Raw genomic sequence first — 26,082 nt, forward strand, 5'->3', positions numbered from 1 at the left:
TGCTCCCACTGAAAGGAATACCTGGCTTAGCTTGTGTGGCAGAACCGTGTCCTTCTGGGGATGAAGGCCCTACCTTCTTTTCCCCGCTTGGAGCCAGTGAAGGTGAGCTTGTTACAAAGTGACTGCCTGGCAGGGGATTTGAGCTCTGTCTGACTTCAGACAGTTGGGACGAGCTTTTCCTGACAGCCAGTGTTACACCATGTCCCACAGAGGCTCATAGACTTTAAGGTCAGAAGGGACCATTATGATCATCTAGTCTGACCTCCTGCACAATGCAGGCCACAGAATCTCACCCATCCACTCCTGTAACAAACCCCTAACCTGTGTCTGAGTTACTGAAGTCCTCAAATTGTGGTTTGAAGACGTCAAGCTGCAGAGAATCCTCCAGCAAATGATTTGTGCCTATGCTGCAGAGGAAGGCGAAAAACCTCCAGGGCCTTTGCCAATCTGCCCTGAAGGAAAATTCCTTCCCAACCTCAAATATGGCGATTAGTTAAACCCTGAGCATGTGAGCAAGATTCAGGAGCCAGCTCCCAGGAAAGAATTCTCTGTAGTAACTCACATCCCATCCCATCTAACATCCCATCACAGACCAGTGGGCCTACTTACCTACTGATAATCAAAGATCAATTGCCAAATTAATTGTCAAAATTAGGCTATCCCATCATACCATCCCCTCCATAAACTTATCAAGCTTAGTCTTAAAGCCAGATATGTCTTTTGCTTCCACTACTCCCCTTGGAAGGCTATTCCGAGAACTTCACTCCTCTAATGGTTAGAAACCTTCATCTAATTTCAAGTCTAAACTTCCTAGTGTCCAGTTTATATCCAGGCTTCCTCATTGCCAAGCATCTCATTTTGGCTACAGGGTCTGGGTGCTCGTGCTGCAGTGTTTTGATCAACAGCTCACCAAAGTACGTGGAGTGAGAACCTTGAAGCCTCAATAAGAACAAAGACAATTACCATGAAGTGCAATGCGTTGATCTATTATTGTGGGTATTGTTTTCACCTGCTCCCTTTCCTCTCCATGCTCCCCACCCCAACCCAGCACCATTTCAGCAGAAGGAGGTGGCATCCAGCCAGTCTGCTTCCTGCTCTATGACTCACTTTCTGAGAACTCAGCAAGGCAAAGTTTCACAGACTGCAGACAAGCACTAAACCAAGGGAGCTGGAGATTTTCTCTCCCCCTAAATGGTATCAACCGCTTGCTGTCTGTGTCTGTGTGTGATCCCCAGGGAAACCCTAGCTGCTGAGCGGAGCCCGTACTCCCTGGTGCTGGTATACGGGAAATTTACATTAGAGATTTATGTGCAAATAGAGACCATTCCCCATCCTCCACATTTGCCTGCAGAATACCATGTGCAGTGACAAAATCCACACCGGTTTGCTGGTGGTCAGCTACACCATTTACCTACTCTTGGGTGCGATCGTATTCCGGGCTCTGGAGAAGAACGCAGAGCTAGAACAGAAAAGGGCAGTAATCCAAATGAAGGAGGCATTCCTGCAGAACTTCGCCCACCTCACTGTGGCAGATGTTGAGCAGTTTGTGAAGGTAAGGGATGCTGCAGCAGCATGGGATGGTGGCCTCTCTAGCCTTCACGTGCAACCCAACCCGGTTTTCACTTGCATGATGTTTTCTGTGCCACATGCAGGTAACGAGTGTTATGTCTTTTCTTGTGCATCCACTGGGGAGATTTCATTTAACCACTGATGGGTGAATCCTAAGTCCAATGTACAGTCTGAGTAGACAGACTAGACGCTGGGCAGCTGGCCCAAGCAGCAGCTGCTCCAGTCCCCAGAAGGACTGGGGCATCTGCGTAACACTGGCTTCTCTGACCCCATTCTTACATGGGCCTGTTCCCACGCACCCCCAGGCATGCTGCCATGCACAAAAAGCTGGGCTTGCAGCCCCAGCACGGACCCCTAAATTCTGCTGCTGCTCCCCCCAAAACCTTTCACAAAGCACCACACTGTATCACCAACTCACACAATTTTATCATCAATCCCATGCCATTTGGTGCTTTTCTTAAAGCCCCAGCTCCTGGAGTCAGGTGATTACATGAGCATCTCAGCTTTCATTTGAAATAAAAATGTAAGTTTCTAGCCCTCCAGGCTTGGGAAGAAAAGCCAGAAAATGTGACTTCTTAAAAGTTAAAAAACAAGATGACAAATACAAACAAATAAAAACCACCTCTGCTATTCCTGACTCTCAGGGACAGGGGAGTGAAGCCATGGTATGAGATCATTCTGGTGCAGTTTATTCCATCTTGTGTCTAGCCTCTGGGCAGTCTCATCTTTGGAATGTATCTAGGCTTGTGTCTGTACCAAATCAGATGCAGTGCAAGTTGTCCAGCCCTGCTTCCTCAGGTTGCTAAGGGCAGGATGAGCTGGAGGCAGCTTTTGTTTAAAGCTTTATCTTAAAATACACACATCACTTAGCATTAGAACAGAGAAAGACTGAAGGTGTCAGAAAACTCATCTTTGAAAGTATCATGTGTGTGTTTGGTGGGTGGGGGGATATTCACAGAACCATCGAAATATAGGGCGGGAGCTTTTCGGGACTCAAAAGGCCATCTAAGCTATCCCTCTGTGCTGAGGCAAGACCAACTAAATCTCTTAGCCCATTCCTGACAGGGGTTTGTCCAACCTGTTCTTCAAAAAAACCCTCCAATGACAGGGATTACACAGCCTCCATGGGAAGCCAATTCCAGTACTTAACCATCCTTACAGCTAGAAAGTTTTCCCTAATACCTAACCTAAAACTCCCTCGCTGCAGATTAATCCCATTCCTTCTTGTCCTATCTTCGGCGGACATGGAGAACAATTAATAACAAGATAGTATGACACATTTTGTTCTAGTCTCTGATTGTAATTACTCCACTGTCCATCTAGATATGTTTCACCTAAGTCAATGGTGTTCCTCTGGATTTACATGGGAGTAAAAAAGCAGAATCTGGCCCTTTGCCTTAAAATAAAATTTTTCTAAGTGGATCTCATACAGAGCCAAATGTATCCCTGATGTAAGCTCATGTATGTCAAGGTAGGAATTAAATTGAGCCTTTCTGTTACTTTGTAGGGTAAGGGATTGCCACAACACATTTGAAGAGTGGTGTATATTGATTTGCATGAATATAGAGGCTACTGGCTTTCTGTTTGTATGGCTGTCCTAAGAATAAAATATATTAATGTTGTTACTATATGACTAGGAGAACCTTTTCCTTCCTAAGTATTTCTGAATGAGCAAGAGATGCAATTTCCATACTCTGCTCTCACATCCACATCCACACATAACTGAGTTCAGTGGGACTGCTTGGGTAGAACAGTGCATAGAATTTAACAGAGTGGCCCTGAGTCTCCCTGATGATGCAATGGTTTTACTTCATTCTGGTGGTGCACAGCAGCCATAAACCTGGCTTAGTTCTCCTTCAGATTCTCTTGTGCCCAGTGGGAATCCCTAAATAATATAGGCCTAGCAGAACAGCTCTGCACTTCCTAGCATAGAATTGTGGCTGGATGAGAGAAGCAAGACCAGAGAGTTTGCTCTGGCAATCCTGGATTTCTGGAACTGCCTTTTTGGGCCACTGGCAGCTAGGCATAACGTAGAGCAGTTTTGAGGCTGCTCTAAGTTTCGCCAAGCAGGGCTTTGGAGCTCTGCTCCAGCTCCACTCCAGCTCCAGGCAAAAACCTGCAGCTCCACTGCTCTGGAGCTGCTCAGCGCTCTAGCTCCAGACTCCGCTCCAAAGCTCTGTCACCAAGGGTTGAATTGGCCACAAGTTGGGGCCATGATCAAGGATCCACAAACATAGCATAAAGCCACCTTTATTTCTGGTCCTGCACTGGGAGCAGCTCAGCTGGATGAGAAAATTGGGGTCAGTATTTTTCATCTACCTGTGTTGTTTTGTATAGGCCCAGCATATTTTACAGGCCCAAAGTGAGGATTTCTCATTACATGTTGTTTCGTTTGAAATGACTAGGGTTGGGGTTTGAAAACCTGGCTGTACACTTAAAGGATTCACAGTGTTCAAATTTATCTTCACAAAATAGAGTATGTCTGCAGGCAAGTTATTTACAAAGAATCAGTACAATGTAAACCTGGAAGATCACATGAAAAAAACTCATGTTCAGAAGTCCCATGTGATAAATTCCCTCGCTTTATTTTTCTAACATGAAAGTCAACAAGGTTTCCAAAGTACAGGTCGCCTTGAACCATAATTGGCTTCACCCTATGGTTTTAACAATTGCTGTCTCCATTTCTTTTGGCAGACTAGCTACAGTCCCTAATGAGTATTGAACTGTTAGAATTTGGGAGGGAAAATATATAGCTAGCAGGGCATCGATTTTTTTTTTCATTTAGTCTCCTAAAATAAAGTTGGAGAATGCCGAGGAATGATTCAGGTGTTGGGGAGTGTTCCTTACAGGTGCACCATGGAGAACCGTATCTCCCAAACTTCCAGGGCCCAGTTATGGGACACAGGAGGAAGAACCAGTCAAAGAGACCAAGGGATGAAAAATAACAAGGCAGTAATGTAAAAATGCAGCAGGCTGAATTGCTTTAGCCTATATAAGTCTTTTTCATGAGTCTGCGTTTCTGATGCAAATAATTTAGGATAAAACACTATAACGCTAGGTCAGTGGTGGTAAAAGACGGTTACTCACCTTTGTAACTGTTGTTCTTTGAGATGTGTTGCTCATATCCATTCCAATGAGGTGTGTGCATGCCACGTGCACATTCGTCGGAAGATTTTTACCCTAGCAACACTCGGCGGGTCAGCTGGGCGCCCCCTGAAGTGGCGCCGTTATGGCGCTGGATATATACCCCTGCTGACCCAAAGACCCTTCAGTTCCTTCTTGCTGACTACTCCGACAGAGGGAAAGGAGGGCGGGTTTGGAATGGATTTGAGCAACACATCTCGAAGAACAACAGTTACAAAGGTGAGTAACTGTCTTTTCGTCTTCGAGTGCTTGCTCATATCGATTCCATTTAGGTGATTCCCAAGCCTTACCTAGCGGTGGGGTCGGAGTGAGATATTGCAGAACGCAAAACTGCTAAGCCAAAGGCTGCATCGTCTCTGGACTGCTGAATCAATGCGTAATGTGAGGCAAAGGTGTGAATCAATGACCAGGTAGCAGCGCAACGTACTTCCTGCATGGGAACATGGGCCAGGAAAGCAGCAGATGAGGCTTGCGCCCGAGTAGAATGGGCGGTGAGATGGCTAGCCAGAATGTGAGCCAATTCACAGTATGTTCAGATGCAGGATGTCACCCAAGATGAAATTCTTTGGGAAGAGACTGGCATGCCTTTCATCCGGTCTGCCATCACTACAAAGAGCTGAGGCGAACGTTGGAAGGGTCTGGTCCTCTCGATATAAAAGACGAGAGCCCTGCGGACATCCAAGGTATGTAGTTGTTGTTCCCGACGCGATGAGTGCGGCTTCAGAAAAGACTGGGAGAAAGATGTCTTGATTGACATGAAAGGCAGACACTACCTTAGGGAGGAAAGAGGGGTGCAGTCGCAGCTGTACCTTGTCCTTGTGGAATATCGTATACGGGGGATCCGCTGTCAAAGCCCGAAGCTCGGACACGCGTCTTGCTGAGGTGATAGCGACAAGGAAGGCTGTCTTCCAGGAGAGGTACAGCAGCGAGCAGGTGGCCAGAGGCTCAAAAGGGGCACCCATAAGCTTGGCTAGCACCAGGCTTAGATCCCAGGTAGGAGTCAGGCATCTGACTTGAGGGTACAACCGCTCCAATTTCTTAAGGAACCTGGAAACATTGGGGTGAGAAAAGATTGAACTGCCACTTTCCTCCGGATGGAAGGCGGAAATAGCTGCCAAATGCACCTTTATAGAAGAGACCGCCAGGCCCTGCGCTTTCAGAGACCATAGGTAATCCAGGACAGTGGGGAAAGATACCTGTCCGGGGACTAAGTTACTCTGAGCGCACCAGTAGGAGAAACGCTTCCACTTGGAGAGATATGTCATCCTCGTGGAAGGCTTCCTACTGCCCAAAAGCACCTGTTGTACCGAGGCAGAGCAACGCAACTCAGACTGGCTCAACCATACAACAGCCATGCCGTGAGATAAAGGGATTGCAGGTCCAGATGGTGAAGCCTGCCGAAGTCTTGTGTTATGAGGTCCGGCCAGAGTGGCAGGGGGATCGGGTCTGCCACTGAGAGGTCGAACAACAGGGTGTACCAATGCTGCCTCGGCCATGCTGGAGCAATGAGGATCAGGTGGGCTCTGTCCCTGCGGAGCTTGAGTAGGACTCTATGGACGAGCGGAAACAGTGGGAAGGCATAAAGTAGATGCCTCTTCCATGGGATCAGGAATGCGTCTGAGAGGGAGCCCGGGGAGCGTCCCTGGAAGGAGCAGAACACCTGGCATTTCCTGTTCTCTCGAGAGGCAAAGAGGTCTATGTGGGGAAAGCCCCACCTCCAGAAAACAGAATGGATAACATCCAGGCGTATCGATCACTCATGAGACAGGAAGGACCTGCTGAGGTGATCTGCCAGAGTGTTCTGGATTCCTGGGAGAAAAGACGCTACCAAATCGATAGAGTGGGCTATGCAAAAGTCCCAGGCGCGAATGGCTTCTTGACAAAGGAGGGAGGAGCGTGCTCCACCCTGCTTGTTTATGTAAAACATGGCCGTTGTGTTGTCCGTGAACACTGATACACAATGACCTTGTAGATGGTCCCGAAACATCTGGCATGCTAGATGGACTGCTCTCAGCTCCCTCACGTTGATGTGCAGGGCCAGCTCTTGGGGCAACCAGAGGCCTTGAGTGTGAAGGCTCCCGAGGTGGGCACCCCAACCCAGAGATGACGCGTCTGTGGTTAGGGCCCACCGAGGATTGCGGGGGGTGGAATGGTATCCCTGCGCAAACCAGAGAGGGGTCTAACCACCAAGTGAAGGAGTCGAGAACCTTCCTGGGCATAGTGAGCACCGAATCGGACTGTCTACTGTAGTGGACAGTAATATGTGAAGCAAGCCAGGTTTGGCAAGGGACGGAGACGTAGCCTGCGCGTACGTTGTCCACGAGGTGCAGGAGGCCATTGAACGCTACTAGGCTGAGGCAGTGCACACCGACGTTTGTCGGAAAGGATTGAAGAAACTTCGGATATTATCGAAGCCATCGTTTGAAACGCGACTGGCGGACGGCAGGGCGTCTGGCCAGGATTGGAGTTCCAGAACAGCTCTGATGAAGGCGGTGAGTCTCTGTGTGGGTATCAGAGTACGGCTCTTCTGGTGTGGATCATGCAGGCCATAGGCTTCCTGAAGAGTTCTCTGATGATGCACAGTGTCTGCGATACTTGTGACTGGAAAGTGCCCTCAAATAAGGCCAATCGTCGAGATACGGGTAGACCGTGTACGCAACGGACGCTGTGAGGGAGGCGGCTACGACAGCCAGGCATTTGTGTGAAGACCCTTTGAGCTGGTAGAAAGGCCAAAGGGAAGATACTGTGGAACAGAAAGTGTCGGTGGTTGACCACAAAACGGAGGTACCGTCTGTGTGAGTGGATAAATAGCAATGATTTTTTTTTTTTTTTTTTTTTTTTTTTTTTTTTTTTTTTTTTTTTTTTTTTTTTTTTTTTTTTTTTTTTTTTTTTTTTTTTGTTTCTGAAGATAAGATTCCTTCATATCGAGGGCGCCTACAAGTCTCCCGGATCAAAGGATGGATATGTCCCCAGGGATACCATGCGAAACTTCAGTTTATCAGGATATTTGTTTGAGTTCTCCGCAGGTCGATAGGATCAGTGCATGTAGACCTCCCTTTGCCTTGGTCGGGATTAGAGGAGAGTAGCGCGGAACTAGGACCTCTTGCCCATCATGTCTTCTTGGCCACCTCCTCTATGGCTCCAGTTTTAGGAGCGGCCTGGACCTCTTGTAAGAGGACTTGCTCGGTGAGGAGGGGTCCCTGAAGAGGGCGAGTAGGGAGGTAGGGAGAGTGATTGCGGGTTGAAACAAACTGGAGGTGGATATCGCGCTTCCGACCCGTGCGGAGGACCCAATGATCTGAGGTTAAGCTGGAACCAAAGGCAGGGAGGAAATGGGAGAGGTGGTTTGAAAAAGGAGGAGAAGGATCCCGGTAGGGATAACTGGTGGGCTGTCCTCGGGTGTCCTCATCAAAAGTTTTGGCTTGGGGCCCCGTTGGGTTTTTGGTTTTTTAGGGAGGGGCCAGAAAAACAAACTTGGCAACTTTTTTTTGTTGGAGTTTCCTTGAGGACCAGGACTCGTCTCCGCTGAATTCCCACCTGCCCGCCTTAACTTGGTAGCGTCCTGATGCGGCTAAGACTCGTTGTAAGGGCGGTTATGTGGCTTGGGCCGGAAGGACATTCGTTGGGTCACTGGCGTGTGCCATGACGCGGGAAGAGGCATTATGAGTCCCGGTTGTCTTTCAGACTTTGCAACCTTGGGGATCGGTTTTTGTCTGAGAAAGAGGGGGCCCTCAAGAGGAGGAGCGAGAGAGGTCTGTTGGCAATTCAGGGGGAGGCCGAAGCCTGGAGCCAAGAGAGATACGCCTCATCGGTCACTCTGGATGCCAAAGTTTCTGGCAGCTGAGATCTGCTGCATACGAGAGAGAAGCCTGGAGAGATGGTTCTTTCTAGCGTTTTACCCTCTTCAAAGAAGGGCCATGAAACTCTGGACGGGAACTGCTGGGGAAGAAGCTCACGCAAACTTCCCACTTGGACACCAACGTATTAAGTTATACTGACTTAGGAGGGCTTGTATGGTGTGCCACACTAAGTTAAGGCACCCAGCCGGAGTATATTTTTGGCGGCTTAGGAGGTCAATGCATCTAGCCTTTGTGCTTCGCCTTAGGAGCTGGATGCTTGCTGGCCGTTGATGCTCTTCGTCGTTCATTCACCGATTGGACAACCAGAGAGCAGGGGGTGGGGGTGTAGAGAATATTCATACCCTTGAGGGGACATATATTTCTCTCTACTTCCCTAGCTGTAATGGTGGAATTGAAGCCTGGGAATTGCCAATGGTGTTCGCATTGACTTGTATGTGCGATGAACGTAATGAACGAAAGAGCCACTCTAGTGGGTGCATCAGCCAATAAGATGTCCACGACTGGGTCCTCTATTTCAGTGACCTCCTCCATCTGCAAGTTCATATTCTGCGCCACCCGCCACAAAAGGTCTTGATGGGCTCTGAGATCGATTGGTGGAGGGCCTGAGGAGGATGTTCCTGCTACCACCTCATCAGGTGAGGAGGAGGAGGAGAGGCCCGGGACCAACGGGTCCTGAGGTGGGTCATGCACTTGAGGGGTGTCATCTGCATCAGGTGGAACCTCAGTGACTGCAGAGGGAATTGGAGCCTCGTCCATGCCCGTAGGGGGAGGGCGGCTCACTGTCGCCTCTGGTACCCGGTGTTCTGACGGGGTCAAGTGTTGAGCCACTGATGGGGCACCTTGGGTCTGGTGGTACACCCATGGTGTCCAGAAGGACCAGTGATGAGGCCCTTGTTCATGGCTTTGTCCCTGCAGATATTGGCTGGGGACATCAGATTCCCCCTCCTGATGGTAGGATGCACTGCCAGCCTGAGACGATACTGATGTTTGTCTCGAAGGCCATGGTGGTGCCGAGAGACCCTGGGAGGGTGCCACTGTTCTTGACGCTCGATCCCGGGGCGGTACCGGGGAGTGGTACCGGGAGCTATGGCGGTACCGCGAGCAAGGCCGGGACCTTCTACTGTACCGGTGCCGAGAGGTTGACCGGGATCTCAAGTCCCTTTGCCTGGAGCGACTGTGGGATACATGGTACTGAGATCGGTGCTGAGAGCCAGATCGGTACTGGGAGTATCTTCCAGTGAACGAGATGTTGAACATCGCCGCTAGTGCGACCGGTACCGCGATGGAGAGCGGTGCCGGGACTGCGAGCGGCGCCGGGAGCGGAAACGATGCGATCGAGAGCGTCTGCGAGACCCGTGATAGCAATGAGCTCCCTTGCCATAGAGAAGGTCTCCGGCGTAGAAGGGAGAACAAGCTCAACCACAGCCGGAGCTGGGGAGCTGTCTGGCGCCGGACTCAACGGCCCTTGTGGGACCGGAATTGACGGTGCCATGCCAGGTGGAGCTGCAATCTGCGGTGCCAGATTCGATGGTGCCACAGCGGATGATGGTGCTTGATGAATCGTCTTAGACGAGTGCTCCTTCTGCGAGGCCGGAGTCAGAGCACTATGTCGTTTCCCAGTCGGGGAAAGGGAGCGGTGCCGAGGAGTCAGTGCCGGTAGAGGTCGGTGCCGGGACTACTTCTCGGTATCGGAGTGATCCGGTGCCGAAGGAGTGCTCCTTACCAAGGCAGTCTGTTGGGCGCTCGGTACTGATGTTGCAGGACTAAGTGCCGACTCCATGAGGAGCTGCTTCAGTCGAAAGTCCTGCTCCTTCTTCGTCCTTGGTTTAAATGACTCGCAAATGCGACACTTGTCAACAAGATGGGATTACCCTAGGCACTTGAGGCAGGAGTTGTGGGGATCCCCTACTGGCATCGGCTTCTGGCACACCGAGCACGGTTTGAATCCTGGTGCCTTGGGCATGGGCCCGCACTGAGGTGGAGGAAAGGGGCTAATCCCCGATGCCCCCCTTCAACTATATACACTAATTATATATACATACACAACAACTAACACTAACTATAACTACAAGAACTCGAACTATAAACACAGTAAAGAGCAAAGAACTACGAGAAGGTAGGCATGCGGAGATCAGCTAAGCCGCGCTCCACAGTTCCAACAACCATTATGGGCGGTAAGAAGGAACTGAAGGGCCATTATGTCGGCAGGGGTATATATCCGGCGCTATAGCGGCGCCACTCCAGGGGGCGACCCAGCCGACCCACCGAGTGTTGCTAGGGTAAAAATCTTCCGACGAGCGTGCATGTGGCACGCGCACACCTAATTGGAATGGATATGAGCAAGCACTCAAAGAAGAAACTTAGTTCTAAAAAACCCAAGTGATCTCTCATAGGGCCCATTCCAGCTCCCATCTAAATGATCAGGTAAGCACATGGCACTATCTGAAATGCTGATTGCCTGCTGGTGAGCAGGTAGCCTTCTTGGAAGCAGGAGTGCTAGTAGTATAGGCAGCGTTTGCCTATAACTTTGCATACTGATGCACACGATCTACGGATACTCACAGGAAAGGGGCTGTAGCGGGATGATTCCTCTGTTTTATCACAATGGCCCATGAGAATGGGGAGGTGTTCATATCAAACTTTGGTTTCGCTCGCAGAACCTGACTGCCGCAGTGCAGAGAGGAATATATCCAGTAGGAAATGAATCACAGACTGAGGTCAGCAACTGGGATTTGAGTAACTCCTTCTTCTTTGTGGGCGCAATGGTATCCACAATAGGTAGGTCTGGTGCTTTTTTCCCCTCTGCCAAATATAGTTATTATCGCCCTAAATGACTGTGCTTCAGACAAATTCAGTCTGGAAAGAAAGCATACGTTTTTAAGTGAGAGTAATTAACTGTTGAATCAATTTACCCAGGGTGGCGGTGGATTCTCCATCAGTGACAATTTTAAGATCAAAACTGGATGTTTTTCTAAAAGCTCTGCTCTAGGGCTTATTTGGGGGGAAGATCTCTGGCCTGTGCTATAGAGGCAGATGATCACGATAGATTATCATGGCCTTGGGATCCATGTCTATGAATTTACCATTTTTCATGGGCCAGGATGAGAAGCAGCAACTGACTTTGCCTTGAGGCTTTACAGCTGCACGATTCATCATTCACAGTATTATTTTAGTTGGTAATGTGACAACGGCCTTTTACTTCTCAACCTCCTCTTCCCTCTCTGTCTGTTCCTTTCTAGCCATAGAATCATCGGTCAAAACCTTGGCTCAGCCGCCAGTCATGGGTGGAAGATGGACTTGACTTTCCCTGGTTTTCATTCCTAGGTTAAACAAACTGTAAATCTTTTCCAAGGCAGCTATAAGGCAACAAAGAATGATAGGAAACAACTGAATGCAGCTGGGCTGTAGAAGGCCATTAGAATAGAACATACTGCACCAGCATACACACAGTTTTCACTGCTGCCAGGAGAAAAGATGGGGGAGGCACAAAGTGAATACCGTCATGGCCAATTCAAGCACAGTGCTGTCCTTAAGGCTAACAGAAATTGAGGCTACTGGACTTGGAGGCAAAAACCAAAGAGCGTCCAAAGTCGTGTGTGGCCTAAAGAGGTCTCCGCCAACCTGGTAAAACCATTTCATGACCCAGGATATCATAGACAGCTAGAGAGAGAGGCCTGCTCAGTGCTTAACTAGGAAGTAGGGATGTAAACAGTTAACCAGGTAAGCATTAGGCTTACCATTAACCAAGCTTTAACCGTTAACCTGGCTGGAGGTGTCCCAGCCCTGGCTGCACCGGGCTGGCCGGAGGGACCCCAGCCCCAACCGTGCTGGGTGGCTAGAGTGACCCCAGCCCCAGCTGTGCCAGGTGGCTGGAGTGACCTCAGTTAACGATTAACTGATATAATTTTAATCGTTTAACTGGTTAACTTTTTTAACCAATATTTACATCTTTATTAGGAAGGTGTTTGATTTGGATGAGAGAGGCCAAAAGCGCAGTGAGATGAAGACAAATAGCTCTGTCTCATCCAAATGGCGAATGCAACTACCATCCGGTAACGCAGGCAGAGGTAGAGTAAGCTCCCACGGCCTAAACGCCAATGAACTAGGGCACTGTCTTATTTTCTTTCTCCCCTAAATAGGACCATTGTATAATCAGGCCGCGATTAACTCAGGTTGGGATAGAGCCACTTCTCAGGGACACAGGCACACTAAGGACACGAACAAAGCTTGGGACTATCCCTATATAACACACATCTTGCAGCAGCTGAATGGCTATGGGGGAGGGGACACGCTACAGTAAATTATGCAGCCATTGTCTCATTTTTCAGGTGTTGCTCCCCTTTAAAAACACCTGATGGCAAATTCAACTCTGGTGTAAATAAATTCTTTATCTTTAAAGGCCTGGTCTACCCACGGATTTCGTAGTGGTATAACCATGTCAGGAAGGTGTGTGGTTTTTTTTTTTTTAAACGGATGTAGTTATAGCAGTACAAACCCGTGTGTGGATGCACTTATACTGGCATAACAATGACTTTCACCTGCAGAGCTTATTCCTCTTCCTTTACGGCCCTGCACTGCTGAAGCATTTCTAGTGTAGACATACCCTCATGCTGATATAACTGTGTCTACATTAGAGGGATTATACCAGTTTAACTAAGCTGCTCAGGCCATCGTTCAGTTGATCCAAGTTAGCTGGGTTTTAAGCATGGATATGTTTGTCCATTCTTCACCATCAGAATGTTGCTGCATTCTTGGTGATGTCAGTGGAACACCAGGAATATGTTCGATCCTGGGTGTTGCTCGCTTGTCTTTATTAAATAGTGTGTGTTTATTCCCAGCAGCCCATTTCATTCCAGGCTATGGTTCATCACATCTCACAAGCTGAGCACGGTCAGCCCCTGCCCCCTTCCCCCAGGGAAAACCCACTGTGCTACAAAATGTGGGGCTATACATTCAATAGGTGGCATGCTTCCCTCTGCTGCGTACCTCAGCCACTTCTTTAGTATGGTGCTATTGTAAGCCACACACCACGTGGGTGTAGTGTTCTGGCCCATCTATGGGCATCGAGACCACTTAAAAAGAGAGATAAAATGAGTCTGCTCTACAGCCTTAGCTAAGAATTAGTTGACTTTTAGCTCATGTGGTGGAGACTCATGCACTAAGCTCCAGAAGCCCCAGGTTCAATCCTGCCTGCCAAAGACGAGGGTCTGTCAGCCTTACACTAAGCCAGGGGTGGGAAGAGGTCTGTGATGTTGGAATATCCCATCTTTCTAATGAAATTTAAGGTTGAAGTCCTGGCCATTTATAACCATTAAGGTTCTTTTGCAGAGGAATATTAGTCCTGGAGTCCTGGCCAAATTCCACTTTCTGCCTATGTAATTGATCTCTGTGTTTTCAATTGGATATAAGAGGCGGCTGCATTTCAGTGGTGGGTGAAGTGACACCTATACATGGCATGTTTACAATCCCTTGGGATGAAGGGCATTGTTAGAAGGTGATACTATATTATGTACAACTGTTAAAGAGTTGGGATTCCCAGAGCCATTAAAATAAAAGGGGAGTTCTGGGATTGCAAATTTTAGAGTCACTAAATTAAGAAAAGGCACAGGATTTTTCCATGTGTGATGCCAACTCCACATGTTCCAAAGCTGTCAGTGGGTTTCTTAGTGCAGTGCGGCATGCTGATCCCTGAGGGACAAGACATTAGATGGGAGTTAAGATTCAGGAATGTGGCTTATCTGATCCTTGAGCAGCAAACAGCTCAAACTCCAGCCTTGACATCTTCCAGCTCTCCTAACTTCTGGTTTATTTCTTTCTTTCCTTCCATGTTGTATCTACTTGCATACTTGTAACTGTGGATAATGTGTTTTTGTACATTGCTTTCAGATTATAATGTAGTTCAAATGAAGGCCAGGCTGGAGCCAAACACAGCACTTTCTGAACCCTAAAAATATGCAGAATGTGTCATTTAATCAGTCTCACTGCTTTCATTGGAAAGAGCGTGAGTCTGACTACGGAGCACTAGGAATGCTTGTGATGCGCTAAAGCTGTGTTGGCATGAATGCAAGAAGTGTAACATGCATAGGCGCTGACTCCGTGGGTGCTCTGGGCCCGGAGCACCCACGGGGAAAAATTAGTGGGTGCTCTGCACCCACCAGCAGCCAAGCTCCCCTCTCCCACTGAGCACGTCGCGTTCCCGCTCCTCTGCCTACCTCTCAGTGTTTCCCGCTGGGACGCTGCCAAACAGCTGTTTGGCGGTATTAGCATGCTCCGGGAGTGGGGGAGAGGAGCGGGAAAGTGGCGTGTTCAGGGGAGGAGGCAGGGTAGAGGTGGGTCCAGGGTGGAGACCTGGGGGAAGGAGTTGGAATGGGGACTTTGGGGAAGGGGTTGGAATGAGGGGTGAAGGGGCGGGGCTTAATGGAAGGGGTGGAGTGGGTGCGAGGTCAAGCACCCATGGGAAGAAGGGGAAGTCGGCACCTATGGGGACATGTGTGAATGTGTCTGTATGTGCAACCTGATTAGAAGCCCAAGCTGTAAGGGGAAGCCTCACTGGAATGCTCCCTGTTGCCTTTTTGTCTTTCAATAGGCTATGGCACCCAGTGTCCTAAAACGGTTGCTGGCCAGATCTTCTGTGTCTTTTTTGCTTCATTTGGAATCCCTTTGACTATCGTTTTCCTGCACCGGGTCAGTAAGATGCTTTCTCTGCTGTGTGAAAGGCTTGGGAGATGTCTGTATGAGAGGGGAATGAAAAAGGTAATCAGTTTCATTCTCTCAACGATTCTTTGTATGCTGGCTTTGGGTTTTCTTCCAGATAGATCTCTGTTACTTATGCACCCAAAAGGTGTTAGGTGTTGTACAAATGCATATGGAGAGAGCAAGATTTTATACTCTGAAGAGATGAGACAAAGTTGTGGGGAAAGAGACATATATGCAAAATCTCTTCCACACTGTAGTGAGGTTTCTGACTCACTGGCACAGCGCCTCCTGCTGGTCAGTCTGGGAATTAGCTCTTTCCAGCACTCGGAGCACCTCCTGCTGGCCAGTGTCTATCCTGCCTCAGGCCCATGTCCCTCCTGGACCCCAGTGCCCCTTACCTTGGGCTTCTGCCCACCACAGCACCCCCCACAGTCAGGGTCTCCCCTCCCAGGGGAACCCCCAACCCTCTAAGCCCACCTTGCTTCAGTGGCTACTGCATGTCATTAGCTAGCCCCCTCTCACTGGGGCAAACTGCAGTCTGTACGGGCCACTCATCATTGGCAAGGGGGTCGGACCAGCTGCCTCTGCCTATTCTCAGGCTGCACCTCTGTAGCCCCAGGACCTGCTTGGGCGTTTACCAAGGCCTCGGACTGGGGAGTTGCCAGGCTGGAGCCCCCCAGCTCCTCTTGCCCTGCTCGGCTCTGCTTCAGGTACCCTGTGCTCCCAGGCACCTAGGTCCTACCCACTCCAAAGCTGGAGTTAGACTCTCCCAGCTCCTCCCTGAGCCCTTCTCATACTGGCCCAGCCCAGCCCTGAGTGGCCGCCTCAAATCCGCTCCTGATTTGCTCCCCAGGGCAGCCCTTTCCCAGGGTTGTTTTTAAACCCTTCCTGACCAGAGCAGGTGACCACCCCACTACACACACCTACAAAAATATGAGACATTTTAGCAGAATATCTTGGGTGATGCAAGGTGCATGGCTTGTTCCAAGATACAAGCTACCTCCTGTATCTTAATGGCCTAAACTGCCTGCTGTCACACCAAGAGCCAGCTGGCCACTCTCCAACGCTCCACGGCGTCAGAGACAAAGAACAAACAGCCCACCAGAAGAGGGCCATTCTAGTCAATGTGTTGAAAGATGGTGGTGGGTCTCTTGGAGTTGGAGGCAAGGGCTCTCAAGGCTGATTGTGCCCCAGAGGATATGTCTATATTGCAGCCGGGCACAAGGCTTCCCCCACTCTCCCAGGTAGACAAGCTCATGCAAGCAGGGCTCACACTAGTGCACTAAAAAGAGCTCCATGGAGGTTGTGGCCCCAGTGGAGGCTCAGGCTAGCCGCCCGGGCTCAAGCCTGCTCTACCCCCTGAGTTAGAGCTCAGGTGGCCAGCCTGAACTTCTGTCAGGGCAGCAGTGCCCACCCAGTGATTTCAGCATGTTAGTGCAGGCTCCGCTACCACAAGGAGGCTCAATCCCAGCTGCAGTGTAGACATACCCAGAGTCTCTAGTAGCTCCTAATGCTCTGCCCGCTGCATTTGAGGTGGTGCGCGTTATTCTTCTGAGGATGCTGAGTAACCTGAGTTCTCCCAGAAAAAGTGGTAACAGTGCTAAAGCCATTTCCTTTCATCCTTCAAACAGGTAAACCTCCCTCCCTAGGCCTGCCAAAATTCCATAGGCATGGAATGGAAGGATTGCACCAACAAGGGATCTGGGGTGTATACAGCTCACCCAGCCCTCTCCAGCATGAGTACCACCGTTGTCCAGTTTCCTTTCCTTTAACCCAATTTCTACTTGTAAATTTCATACCTACAAAAATAAAAGAGAAATGTTAGTATATACCAAACCCTTGCCCCAGCCAGGCCACCCATTCTTGACTGAAAGGGAAAGGGATGGTGCAGGAGCTGCTGTGCTGTCTTTCTACCACCAGAAATTCCCACAGCCTCTGGGTGCTCCCCCAATGGAAAGCCAGCGCCACACAGTCCAGGGTCTGGGCCTTAGTGACAGTTATTTGGGCTGGCTGGAAATTTTCCATGGAAAATTTAAATTTTTTTGGTCAAACAACTGAACTCCCAGAATCCAACTAAATCTGAAATATTTTGGCTGAAAACAAACATTTTGATTCCGAAATATCAGCAAGGTGCCTCAGGGGAGTTGTAGTTCAAGTGTTTCATGCTCTCATTCATCTCTGGGGCAGGACTTCATCTCCCATGATGCATCGTGGCAACTGGATGGCTATAGTAGGTGACCTCTCCTCACCAAGGAATGAGGGCATGGTGCCTCATGGGAAATATAGTCCTTTTTGTGTGGCTGTGTCAACCTTTAACTTCTGCAGGCCTGGGAGGAGTTCCTGTCCAGCTATGCCTCCAAAATACTCATGTTGTGTAGGATTTCCTCATGTGTCCAAGTGGACTGCAATTGCTGTTGGTTTATTTTTCAGAAGAAGATCAAGTTTCTGACCCTTCTCTTCTTCCTGGTGATGGGCATTCTAGTGTTCCTGTGTCTGCCGTCAGTTGTCTTCCAGGTGGTGGAGGGCTGGTCCTACAGTGAAGGATTTTATTTTGCATTTATCACCCTGAGCACTATTGGCTTTGGAGATTACGTAGTAGGTAAGGAGAATAGTACTTCTCTCTGAATTAAAAGGTGGTAGAATTACCACTGTAGTGACCAAAGGACAGTAATCATAGAATATCAGGGTTGGAAGGGACCTCAGAAGATCATCTAGTCCAACCCCCTGCTCAAAGTAGGACCAATCCCCACACAGATTTTTTACCCCAATTTTCTAAGTGGCCCCCCTCAAGGATTGAACTCACAACCCTGGGTTTAGCAGGCCAATGCTCAAACCACTGAACTATCCAGGGCAAAGCACAAACAAACATGCACTAGGAAGCAATGCTGCATTCAATGGTCTTTCCCAGTTCTAGCTTTTGTAATTCTCAGAGGAATGACCAGTTTCCTGGGGGCAGCCCAGAACAGCTCAGGGTACCCAAATGCCTAGACACTATGAAACGTGGTCCTTTATACGTAGAAAAAAAGATGCAATGGTTTGGGGGGCAGGAAGTTGGGGAGCCAGAAAGGAGACTCGGAAGTGTCCCAACTACAAAATCTTACAGGTGTATCTGACTCTTGTGTTTTTATTTATTCAGTGAAGAAATAATCAGGGCTTGTTTTAAAATACCTAATTTTTAAGCAACGTTCTTCACAGCTTCATTCTTTGATGAAGAGCGAGCAGAAAACTTATCCTGGAGGTGGAGACCTATATCTCCACTAACATGATTCCGCATAGAAATTAACTCCTGTGATCCCCTATGCATTATTAGACTCTCCTGGACATCACACATGTGGGAGTTCAAAAGTTCTCCTGAAATTAAACCCTATCAAACACAGCTTAGCTAGGCAAAATCATTCTACAAACACCTTCAGGTATTTCTCACCAAAATAGTCTCTCTCCATTTGCTTTTGGAATGAACCCCTAGAGAGACTCCACACAAAACAACTCCAGAGTCAGAAAAATGATCAAATATTGGTATTTTGTCAAAGTGAACAGATTCCTCCACAGTGCCTGGCCTGGTAACACGCTGGCAACCAGAATTTCCTCTCTACAGAGAAATGACAAGGAAACAGCATTTGCATTGGTACTAGAAGTACAGTGAGTTTGGAGGTCTCACTCCAGTTTTCAGTGGACAGGTCATTCACAGCACAAAAAGACCACTTCTGCCGGCATGCTTAAGTTCAGCAGAGAGGCCAAGAATGGAAGGGCATGGAGAGTGACTCTCTTTCCTTCTCACCCATTGTGAGGACTCCCACCAGGTCAGGGCTAAGGTGTGTTGGCAGAATGGTGTGGGGAAACTTGCACTGACATTGCCTATATTCTACCTCTTTTGTGAGCAAATAAACTCCTGTCTCTGGGGCTGACAATCCAGCTTCTTTCACAAGCCTTTAATTTCCCCCCGTTCCCCAAAAGAGAGGGAGAGGGAGAGAGAGAGAATTCTGATTGGAACATCAAAGTCCGTGTAAGGTTGAGAATATTCTGCATCTCACAAGATAAAGGGCTAAGACATACAGACAGCAACAGAACTAGCTGTGACATCTGCCCCTGGTCCAAATTAAATGGGTACTTTAAAATACCTGGAGCAAATTACAGCCTGAAGAACAACATCTAGGGTTGCAGGCATTTGGTTTTTGACCAGAAAGCCCGGTGGAAAATGGACCCTGATGGCTCTATTTGGCCCCGTTGACCGGGCTGTTAAAAGTCCAGTCGGCAGCACAGCAGGGGCCCAGGGCTAAGGCAGGCTCCCTAGCTCCCCTGGCCCTGCGCAGCTCCCAGAAGCAGCCTCCAGGTCTCTGCAGCCCCTAGGCGCAGGGAAGCTCCATGCACTGCCCCCGCCTTGAGTGCAGGCTCCACAGCTTCCATTGGTTGGGAACTGCAACAAATGGGAGCTGTGGGGGCAGTGCCTATAGGTGTGAGGGCAGCGCACGGAGCCTCCCTGGCTGCCCACGCACCTAGGGGCTGCAGGGACCTGGCAGCCGCTTTCTGGGAGCTGCAGTTAGTGCCACTGGGACCCCACACCCTGCACCCCTCCCACACCCCAAATCTGTGACCCAGTCCTGAGCCCCTCCCACACCCAAACTCCCTCCCAGAGCCTGTACCCAATACCCTCCCACCCCTGAGCTGCCTCCTGCATTTCAAACCCCTCATCTCTGGCTCCGCTCCAGAGCCCACACCCTCAGCCAGAGCCCTCACGCACCCCCCCCCCCCCGCACTCCAACCTCCTGCCCCAGCCTGGAGCCCTTTCCCACACCCTGAACCCCTCATTTCTGGCCCCACCCAGAGCCAGCATCCCCAGCTGGAGCCCTCATGCCCTTGCCCTCCCCCACCCCAACCCCCTGCACCAGCCCCAGCCCGGTGAAAGTGAGTGAGGGTGAGGGAGAGCGAGCAATGGAGGGAGGGAGGATGCAGTGAGTGGGGGTGAGAGCTCGGAGAAGGGGCCTGGCAGGGGTATTTGATTTTGTGCAGTTAGAAAGTTGGCAACCCTAACAACATCTGAACAGCATTTTCCTCCTCTGTTGATGTGCTTCTTTGTAAACACATTAAATAACAGTAATCGTGCTTAATTCATGGCCCTGGATTTTCACCTTTGTAGGCTGGGCTAGCCAGCTGCTGTTGAAATCTTTTACACTGGTGCTAAACAACAGTAGCAAAATTATGGTCAGTCTAGCATCGGATACCTTCTTCATATGACAGTGCCTTCCCCCATGAAACAAGAACGGGCTGTCCTGATGATAGTGTGCTTGGCGGTATTTTTAGACAATGAACGGATTCGCACCTCTGTACATGGCCAGATGTGAAATAGCCAATTAGAAAATAATTTGCTTGAGCTCATTTGCATGCAGCAATCTTACTGGGTAAAAAGGATTATGCAACTGTTATTTCACAGCCGCAAGATAATGCCTTCTCTGTGAGGGGAGATAGGCCATAAATAAGTTGCCTAGTGCATGAGCTTGCATCACAGTTGTTCATTTAAAATCTTCCCCTGGAAGTTTCACCTATATAGAATTCCCCCTATGCAGAGGGCCACAGTTAGGCCAAAGCACCACCTAAGCCAAATGATGAGAAATAAAGTGGAACATAGGTCTTATGCTGGCTTGCCACATAGGGAGATTTCATACCTCTTGAGCTACACACCGGCCTTGGAGCAGTGATGACAGTTTGTTTTGTTAATATAGTCCACAACCCAAGTCCTGTCCCTGGCTCGTAGCCTGAGTTACTGGACCCACCGAGGAAAGAGAGAGTCTTCCCAGCCTTACAGCTGCTCTTACAGCTCCTATGCCAACTTCTCTACATCCAGAAAGCAAGGGAAATGGCTGTTAGATCTGTGACCCCATGAATATACCTCCCTGGCCCATTCCTCTCCCGTCTACAAAATCTCTGTGGGCTTGGACAGAAGAAACCCACACAGAGCTCTATGGCTTCCAGCTGATGCAGAATCCTGCCCAGGTTCCCTTCATCCTGCCCTTCCCCAGTTTTATAATGGTAAGGGCTCCTCCACACCCATACAGGCCTCCACTCCAGGGGCTACTCTTACTCTCTTCATTCCATTCACATGGGATTATCCATGAAAAATGATCCTCAATGTAAATCCCAAGACTCAGAGCTACACTTCCCTTCTAAACAACGTTTTCAGGAGGACATCAGGGCCATAACTGAAAAGCTACTTAGGACCTGGGACAAGAACAGAAAGGCAGACTTTTGCCCGTTTCTCCTGCTTCCTTTGTCACGAGTCTGCAGGCCATATTTGTCCCAGAGAACAGATAAATAGATACTGCGACGGGCCTCCCAGGGTGCAACCTGGAAGTAGGGTACTGCTGAACCATCTGTCTTACCAATCTGGGTTCCCTCTCACATTTTGACATTGTGACAAGCTGCAAAGCCTCCAGGGTGCAACCTGGAACTGGGGTACCATTTTGCCTTCTGAACCCTCCAGCCTGGGCTCTCTCTCACAATGCCAGACTAGTGACGAGCAGCAAACCCCTCCAGGCACTGCCATCACTCAGCACAACAGCATGTGGAGCCCCACAGCCAGCTAGATTGAATGAATGCTCCCAGAGCCATTCATGAACCAACAAGAGAGAGGCTTCAGCCAAAATACCCCCAGCTCCCAAGCCTAGGTCCCTGGAGCTGTACCGTCCTGCCCTGGTCAGAAGCCTGACCAGTATGGATTTATTACCCAGTTTGCCACTTCTACAAAGTAAAGTGGATGTGCACCAACTGTCACTCCTGAGCTGAGCTTTCTCCCCGAGCACGTCACTCAAACCACACTGTTTTAGGTAAAATATGAAACAGATTGATTAACTACAGAAAGATAGATTTTAAGTGATAGCAAACAGATAATAATAGGAGATATACCAATCTCCTAGAACTGGAAGGGACCTTGAAAGGTCATTGAGTCTAGTCCCCTGCCTTTACTAGCAGGGCCAATTTTTTGCCCTGATCCTTAAATGGCCCCCTTAAGGATTAAACTCACAACCCTGCGTTTAGCAGGCCAATGCTCAAACCACTGAGCTATCCCTCCCCCCAATTCAAAGTAGATTACCTAGTAAATAAACAAAAACTCAATCTAAGTTTTAATATACTAGATAGGATTTGAATTAAGCAGTATCTAACCCTGTTAGATAGTATAAACAGTCCACAGTCCTCATACACAGACAGACTTCCTTCTTTCCTGCCTGGGACTAGCACTTCCCCCAGTTCAGTCTTTTTCCTCAGGTGTTTCCAAGTGTTCTCTTGTGTAGAAAGTGAAGCAAATTGGTGATGTCACATCCCCCTTTTATAGCTTCTTCCATATGGTGGGAACCCCTTTATTCCAAGCCAAGTTCCCAGTTCAGTTTGTGGAAAAATACAGGTACCAAAATAGAGTTCAGTATCAGGTGATCTAGTCAAATGCCCTTGCAGACTTTGGTGAGTCATGGTAGCTATTATCCATAGGCTGACTGAAGCGTCCCCAGGACAGTTCATCAGGCAAGATGAGCTTTCCCCATTGTCTTTGTTGATGGGCCATTCAACTTGAATAGGCCATTCACAGTGTGCTGGCAGTCTGTATGTAAAACTTTGTGTAGGTTACCCAGGTTCAAGCACATTGGAAATACAAATACATAGTCAATATTGATAACTCCAGACACAAAAATGATACATTCATACAAATAGGATAATCATATTTAGCAAACCATAACTTTCCTATAGACACTTCACATGACATATCTTATACAAAATGCAGCCTAGTTACATAATAATCATATCACTATGGTGAATATGGAGTGCAGAGTGTCACAGATACCCAAACCCCGACCCAAATCCACCCCCTTTAATTTTGCTACAGAAATGTAGCAAAACAGCAGAGTTTTGTGTGCCAAGGATTTGGATTCACACAATGTAAACTGCACACAGTGCAGTTACACTTAGCGTCAAGGCCTGTTATTCTGAAGATTCCATGCTGATGTTTCGACCTTATGCGTTAGCCAAGCAGAAGTTTACATTTCAGTGAGCCGTCCTGGCTGCATTGTACTATTAAGGCTACATGTGACTAAACAGAGTGGGAACAAAGCTTCCCTTGTTGGAGGATTGCTTATGTCTGAGTAGCCAACTCAGCAGGTGGAGAACTCCCATTGATGTTAAAAGGTTTTGACTGCATGAAATACACATCAGTCCAGTGGGTTTCAAATGCAGAAAGTTGTGCCTTCAGTTTTTGGTACGTGGCAGAGAGTTTTCATCAATTGCTTTCAGTTGCTTTCAATGCATTTCATTCTTTTTTAATGGAGTAGGCCCTGCAGCCTGTAGGAAGTAACATATGAACTGTAGGTTTCGCCTATACATGCAAGGTCATCTGCTATTTGTGACAGCTATTTATTAGGTCACAATCACCCTTTGCTAGGTAAGTCTATGAAGATGGTATAAGTTGGTAGACATGGTACATTTCAGCTACACTCCTCCATGGTACTCTGTCCTTGTGCTTGCTACTAAAACATATCCTGGAGCAGCTTAATACTAATATAATATGGTTACATCATTGTATATCACTACAAATTATTGAGTTTGCCTGTGTTAGCTCCCACACTCCAACTGAATAAAGCATTTCTCCAGTGGAAAATGTAGCATAGTTGCATTCCCTTTGGAAAGATGAAGCAACACACTACATGTTAGTGTCCTTTTCAAAGTATTCAACATGGAATATTCTGACCAACACACTAGCTCAACCAATTGTACTCAGGCAAATTGAATTCAATTTCTTAATTGATTCTCCTCTATTTTTTCTCCTTGTATTCAGGTAAACAGCCTGACGGGAATTATCCTTCCTATTACCGATCTTTGGTGGCCATTTGGATTATCTTTGGCCTGGCCTGGATTGCTCTTCTGTTTAATTTATTGACAACGTTATTGGAAGACACTGAAAAAAAAATTGCCCAGGATCTTCACCAAAGGGGAAAGGCAGGTAAAGACAATGAGGAAAACCGGAAAAGATATCAGCCCGCTGGATTTACTGCTGCAGAAGAACCATCATTACTGGGTTCTGGAGGAGATGCACAGAAGACAGTGTCTCTAGCAGCACATCTTGGAGATGCAAAACAAGTGGAAACTATTTTTTCCTTATAACAACATACCATAATAACCCACTGGGATCAGAGTTGTTTATTGCAGATTACACTGGTCCAGTATTTTAAGAACTAGACCGAAAGGAGAAAGTCCTGTGGAAATATCATTTCTCTCACGTCCCACACGAAGATGTGACTTTCCCTACATTCTAGCTCAAAAGTGATACAAACCAAGGGTAACAGTGGTGGTCGAATTGCTCTCCTAGCTGTTTTATCTGCAGCAGACCCATGATGACATGATTTACATCATGGTTCCCTCCCCCAACACACTGTTTGCAAAATTCTGCCTGTCCCAAGTGTCAAACATTCTCTGGTTTCTTTGAATCACTGCTAGCTGATGTAGTGCCTTTGGATAAAGATCACAAATGACTTGATTTCAGTGGCTTCCAGGTATGAACCAAAATGCCATAAGCAGCTGGCTGGCTTTAAAAAATGAGTGACAAGATCAAAAGTCACATAAGGAGCAAATCACTGGGGTAAGAGAACATTATATGAGCAGGATTAGAAAAGGTATTGGTGCTGTTTGAAAATGGGTTATTTTACCTGTCTCACACAAAGCTGCGTGCAGTTCCTCCCGGTCCTTTGATTTAGGAAGGCTTCGCAATTCTGGCTTACCGAGTACATCACCACTGATTTGATTCAGTTTCTTGCTGTAAAAGGAAGTGGGCGGCTTTTCATGAGGAAACGCTGCTGTTTGAAATGGAGGTGTTGTCAAGCACCAGGCATGCTGGATGTATACATGGGCCTACCTGACTTGTTTAGGTTCTGCAGAACCTAAACTTCAATTTCAAAAAATTGGCATTTCTGCCCCTTCTGCTGCCAGGAGAACCTGCCAAATTTGATCTGAGTCTATAGGATGTGGCCCTGTCTTCTTAAGCCTGCAAGCAAACAGTGAAAACACTGGCTTGGTGGAGTCTGGACTCCCTAACCTGCCCTCATTGAGAAGAGCCACCAGACTGATTAGAAGGCCTATCTTCCAATTCTTTAATGATTGAGCTCCTTGAGTCTATTGGCTTAGCTTAACACAGAGAATTGTTAAGGGATGGTGATCACAGTCCATAAGTATTGATACGGGGCACAGGAATTTGATAACAGAGGGCTCTTCAATCTAGCAGACAAAGGTATAACAAGATCCAATGGCTTAAATTTGAAGCTAGACACATTCAGACTAGAAACGGAGCAAGTCCCTTCTGAGGAGTGTTACCATGTTGCGGTAGAGGGGCTTGCGTGTTCCGATGAACCCCAGGGCTATGCCGCCTGGAGCCTAGTGCCCCTGGTATGGTCACCCAAGGCGAATAGGTTGAGGGAGGTTCCAGCCTAAAAATGATCCATCTCAAGACCCTCATGAAAGCCCAGAAATGACCATGCAAAGCTTGCCTGAACTAGGAATACTGGGATCTACCCCTGAGGGAGATGTCAGGCAAGCGTCTGGTGTTCAGGCAACCCATGTAACTTGGCTGGGCCCAGCCCAAAAAGGCGATCCTCCAGGTCAAGAGGAACCAGTTGAGGTGATTCGGGCATCTGATAAGGATGCCCCCGGGAGGCTTCCTTTGGAACTGTACCAGGCATGTCCCACTGGGTGGAGGCCCTGAGGCCAACCCAGGACATACTGGAGGGATATATCTCCTGGCTGGCCTGGGAACACTGGGAAATCCCCAAGGAGGAGCTGTAACCTG

The 26,082-nt window shown here is 48.3% G+C and overlaps 1 protein-coding gene across 1 annotated transcript; it reads left to right on the forward strand.

Moving 5' to 3' along the window:
- Positions 1–1,357: 1,357 nt before the first annotated feature.
- Positions 1,358–24,364, forward strand: LOC116825930 (potassium channel, subfamily K, member 16-like). Its single transcript, XM_032782343.1, is given in 6 exon segments — positions 1,358–1,552; positions 11,231–11,351; positions 15,160–15,326; positions 17,700–17,868; positions 24,082–24,206; positions 24,208–24,364. Coding segments are annotated over 6 exon segments (927 nt in total). The 3' UTR covers positions 24,358–24,364.
- Positions 24,365–26,082: the final 1,718 nt, after the last annotated feature.

This window comes from Chelonoidis abingdonii, chromosome 4 (genome assembly GCF_003597395.2).
Source record: "Chelonoidis abingdonii isolate Lonesome George chromosome 4, CheloAbing_2.0, whole genome shotgun sequence".
Classification (NCBI taxonomy): Eukaryota; Metazoa; Chordata; order Testudines; family Testudinidae; genus Chelonoidis; species Chelonoidis abingdonii.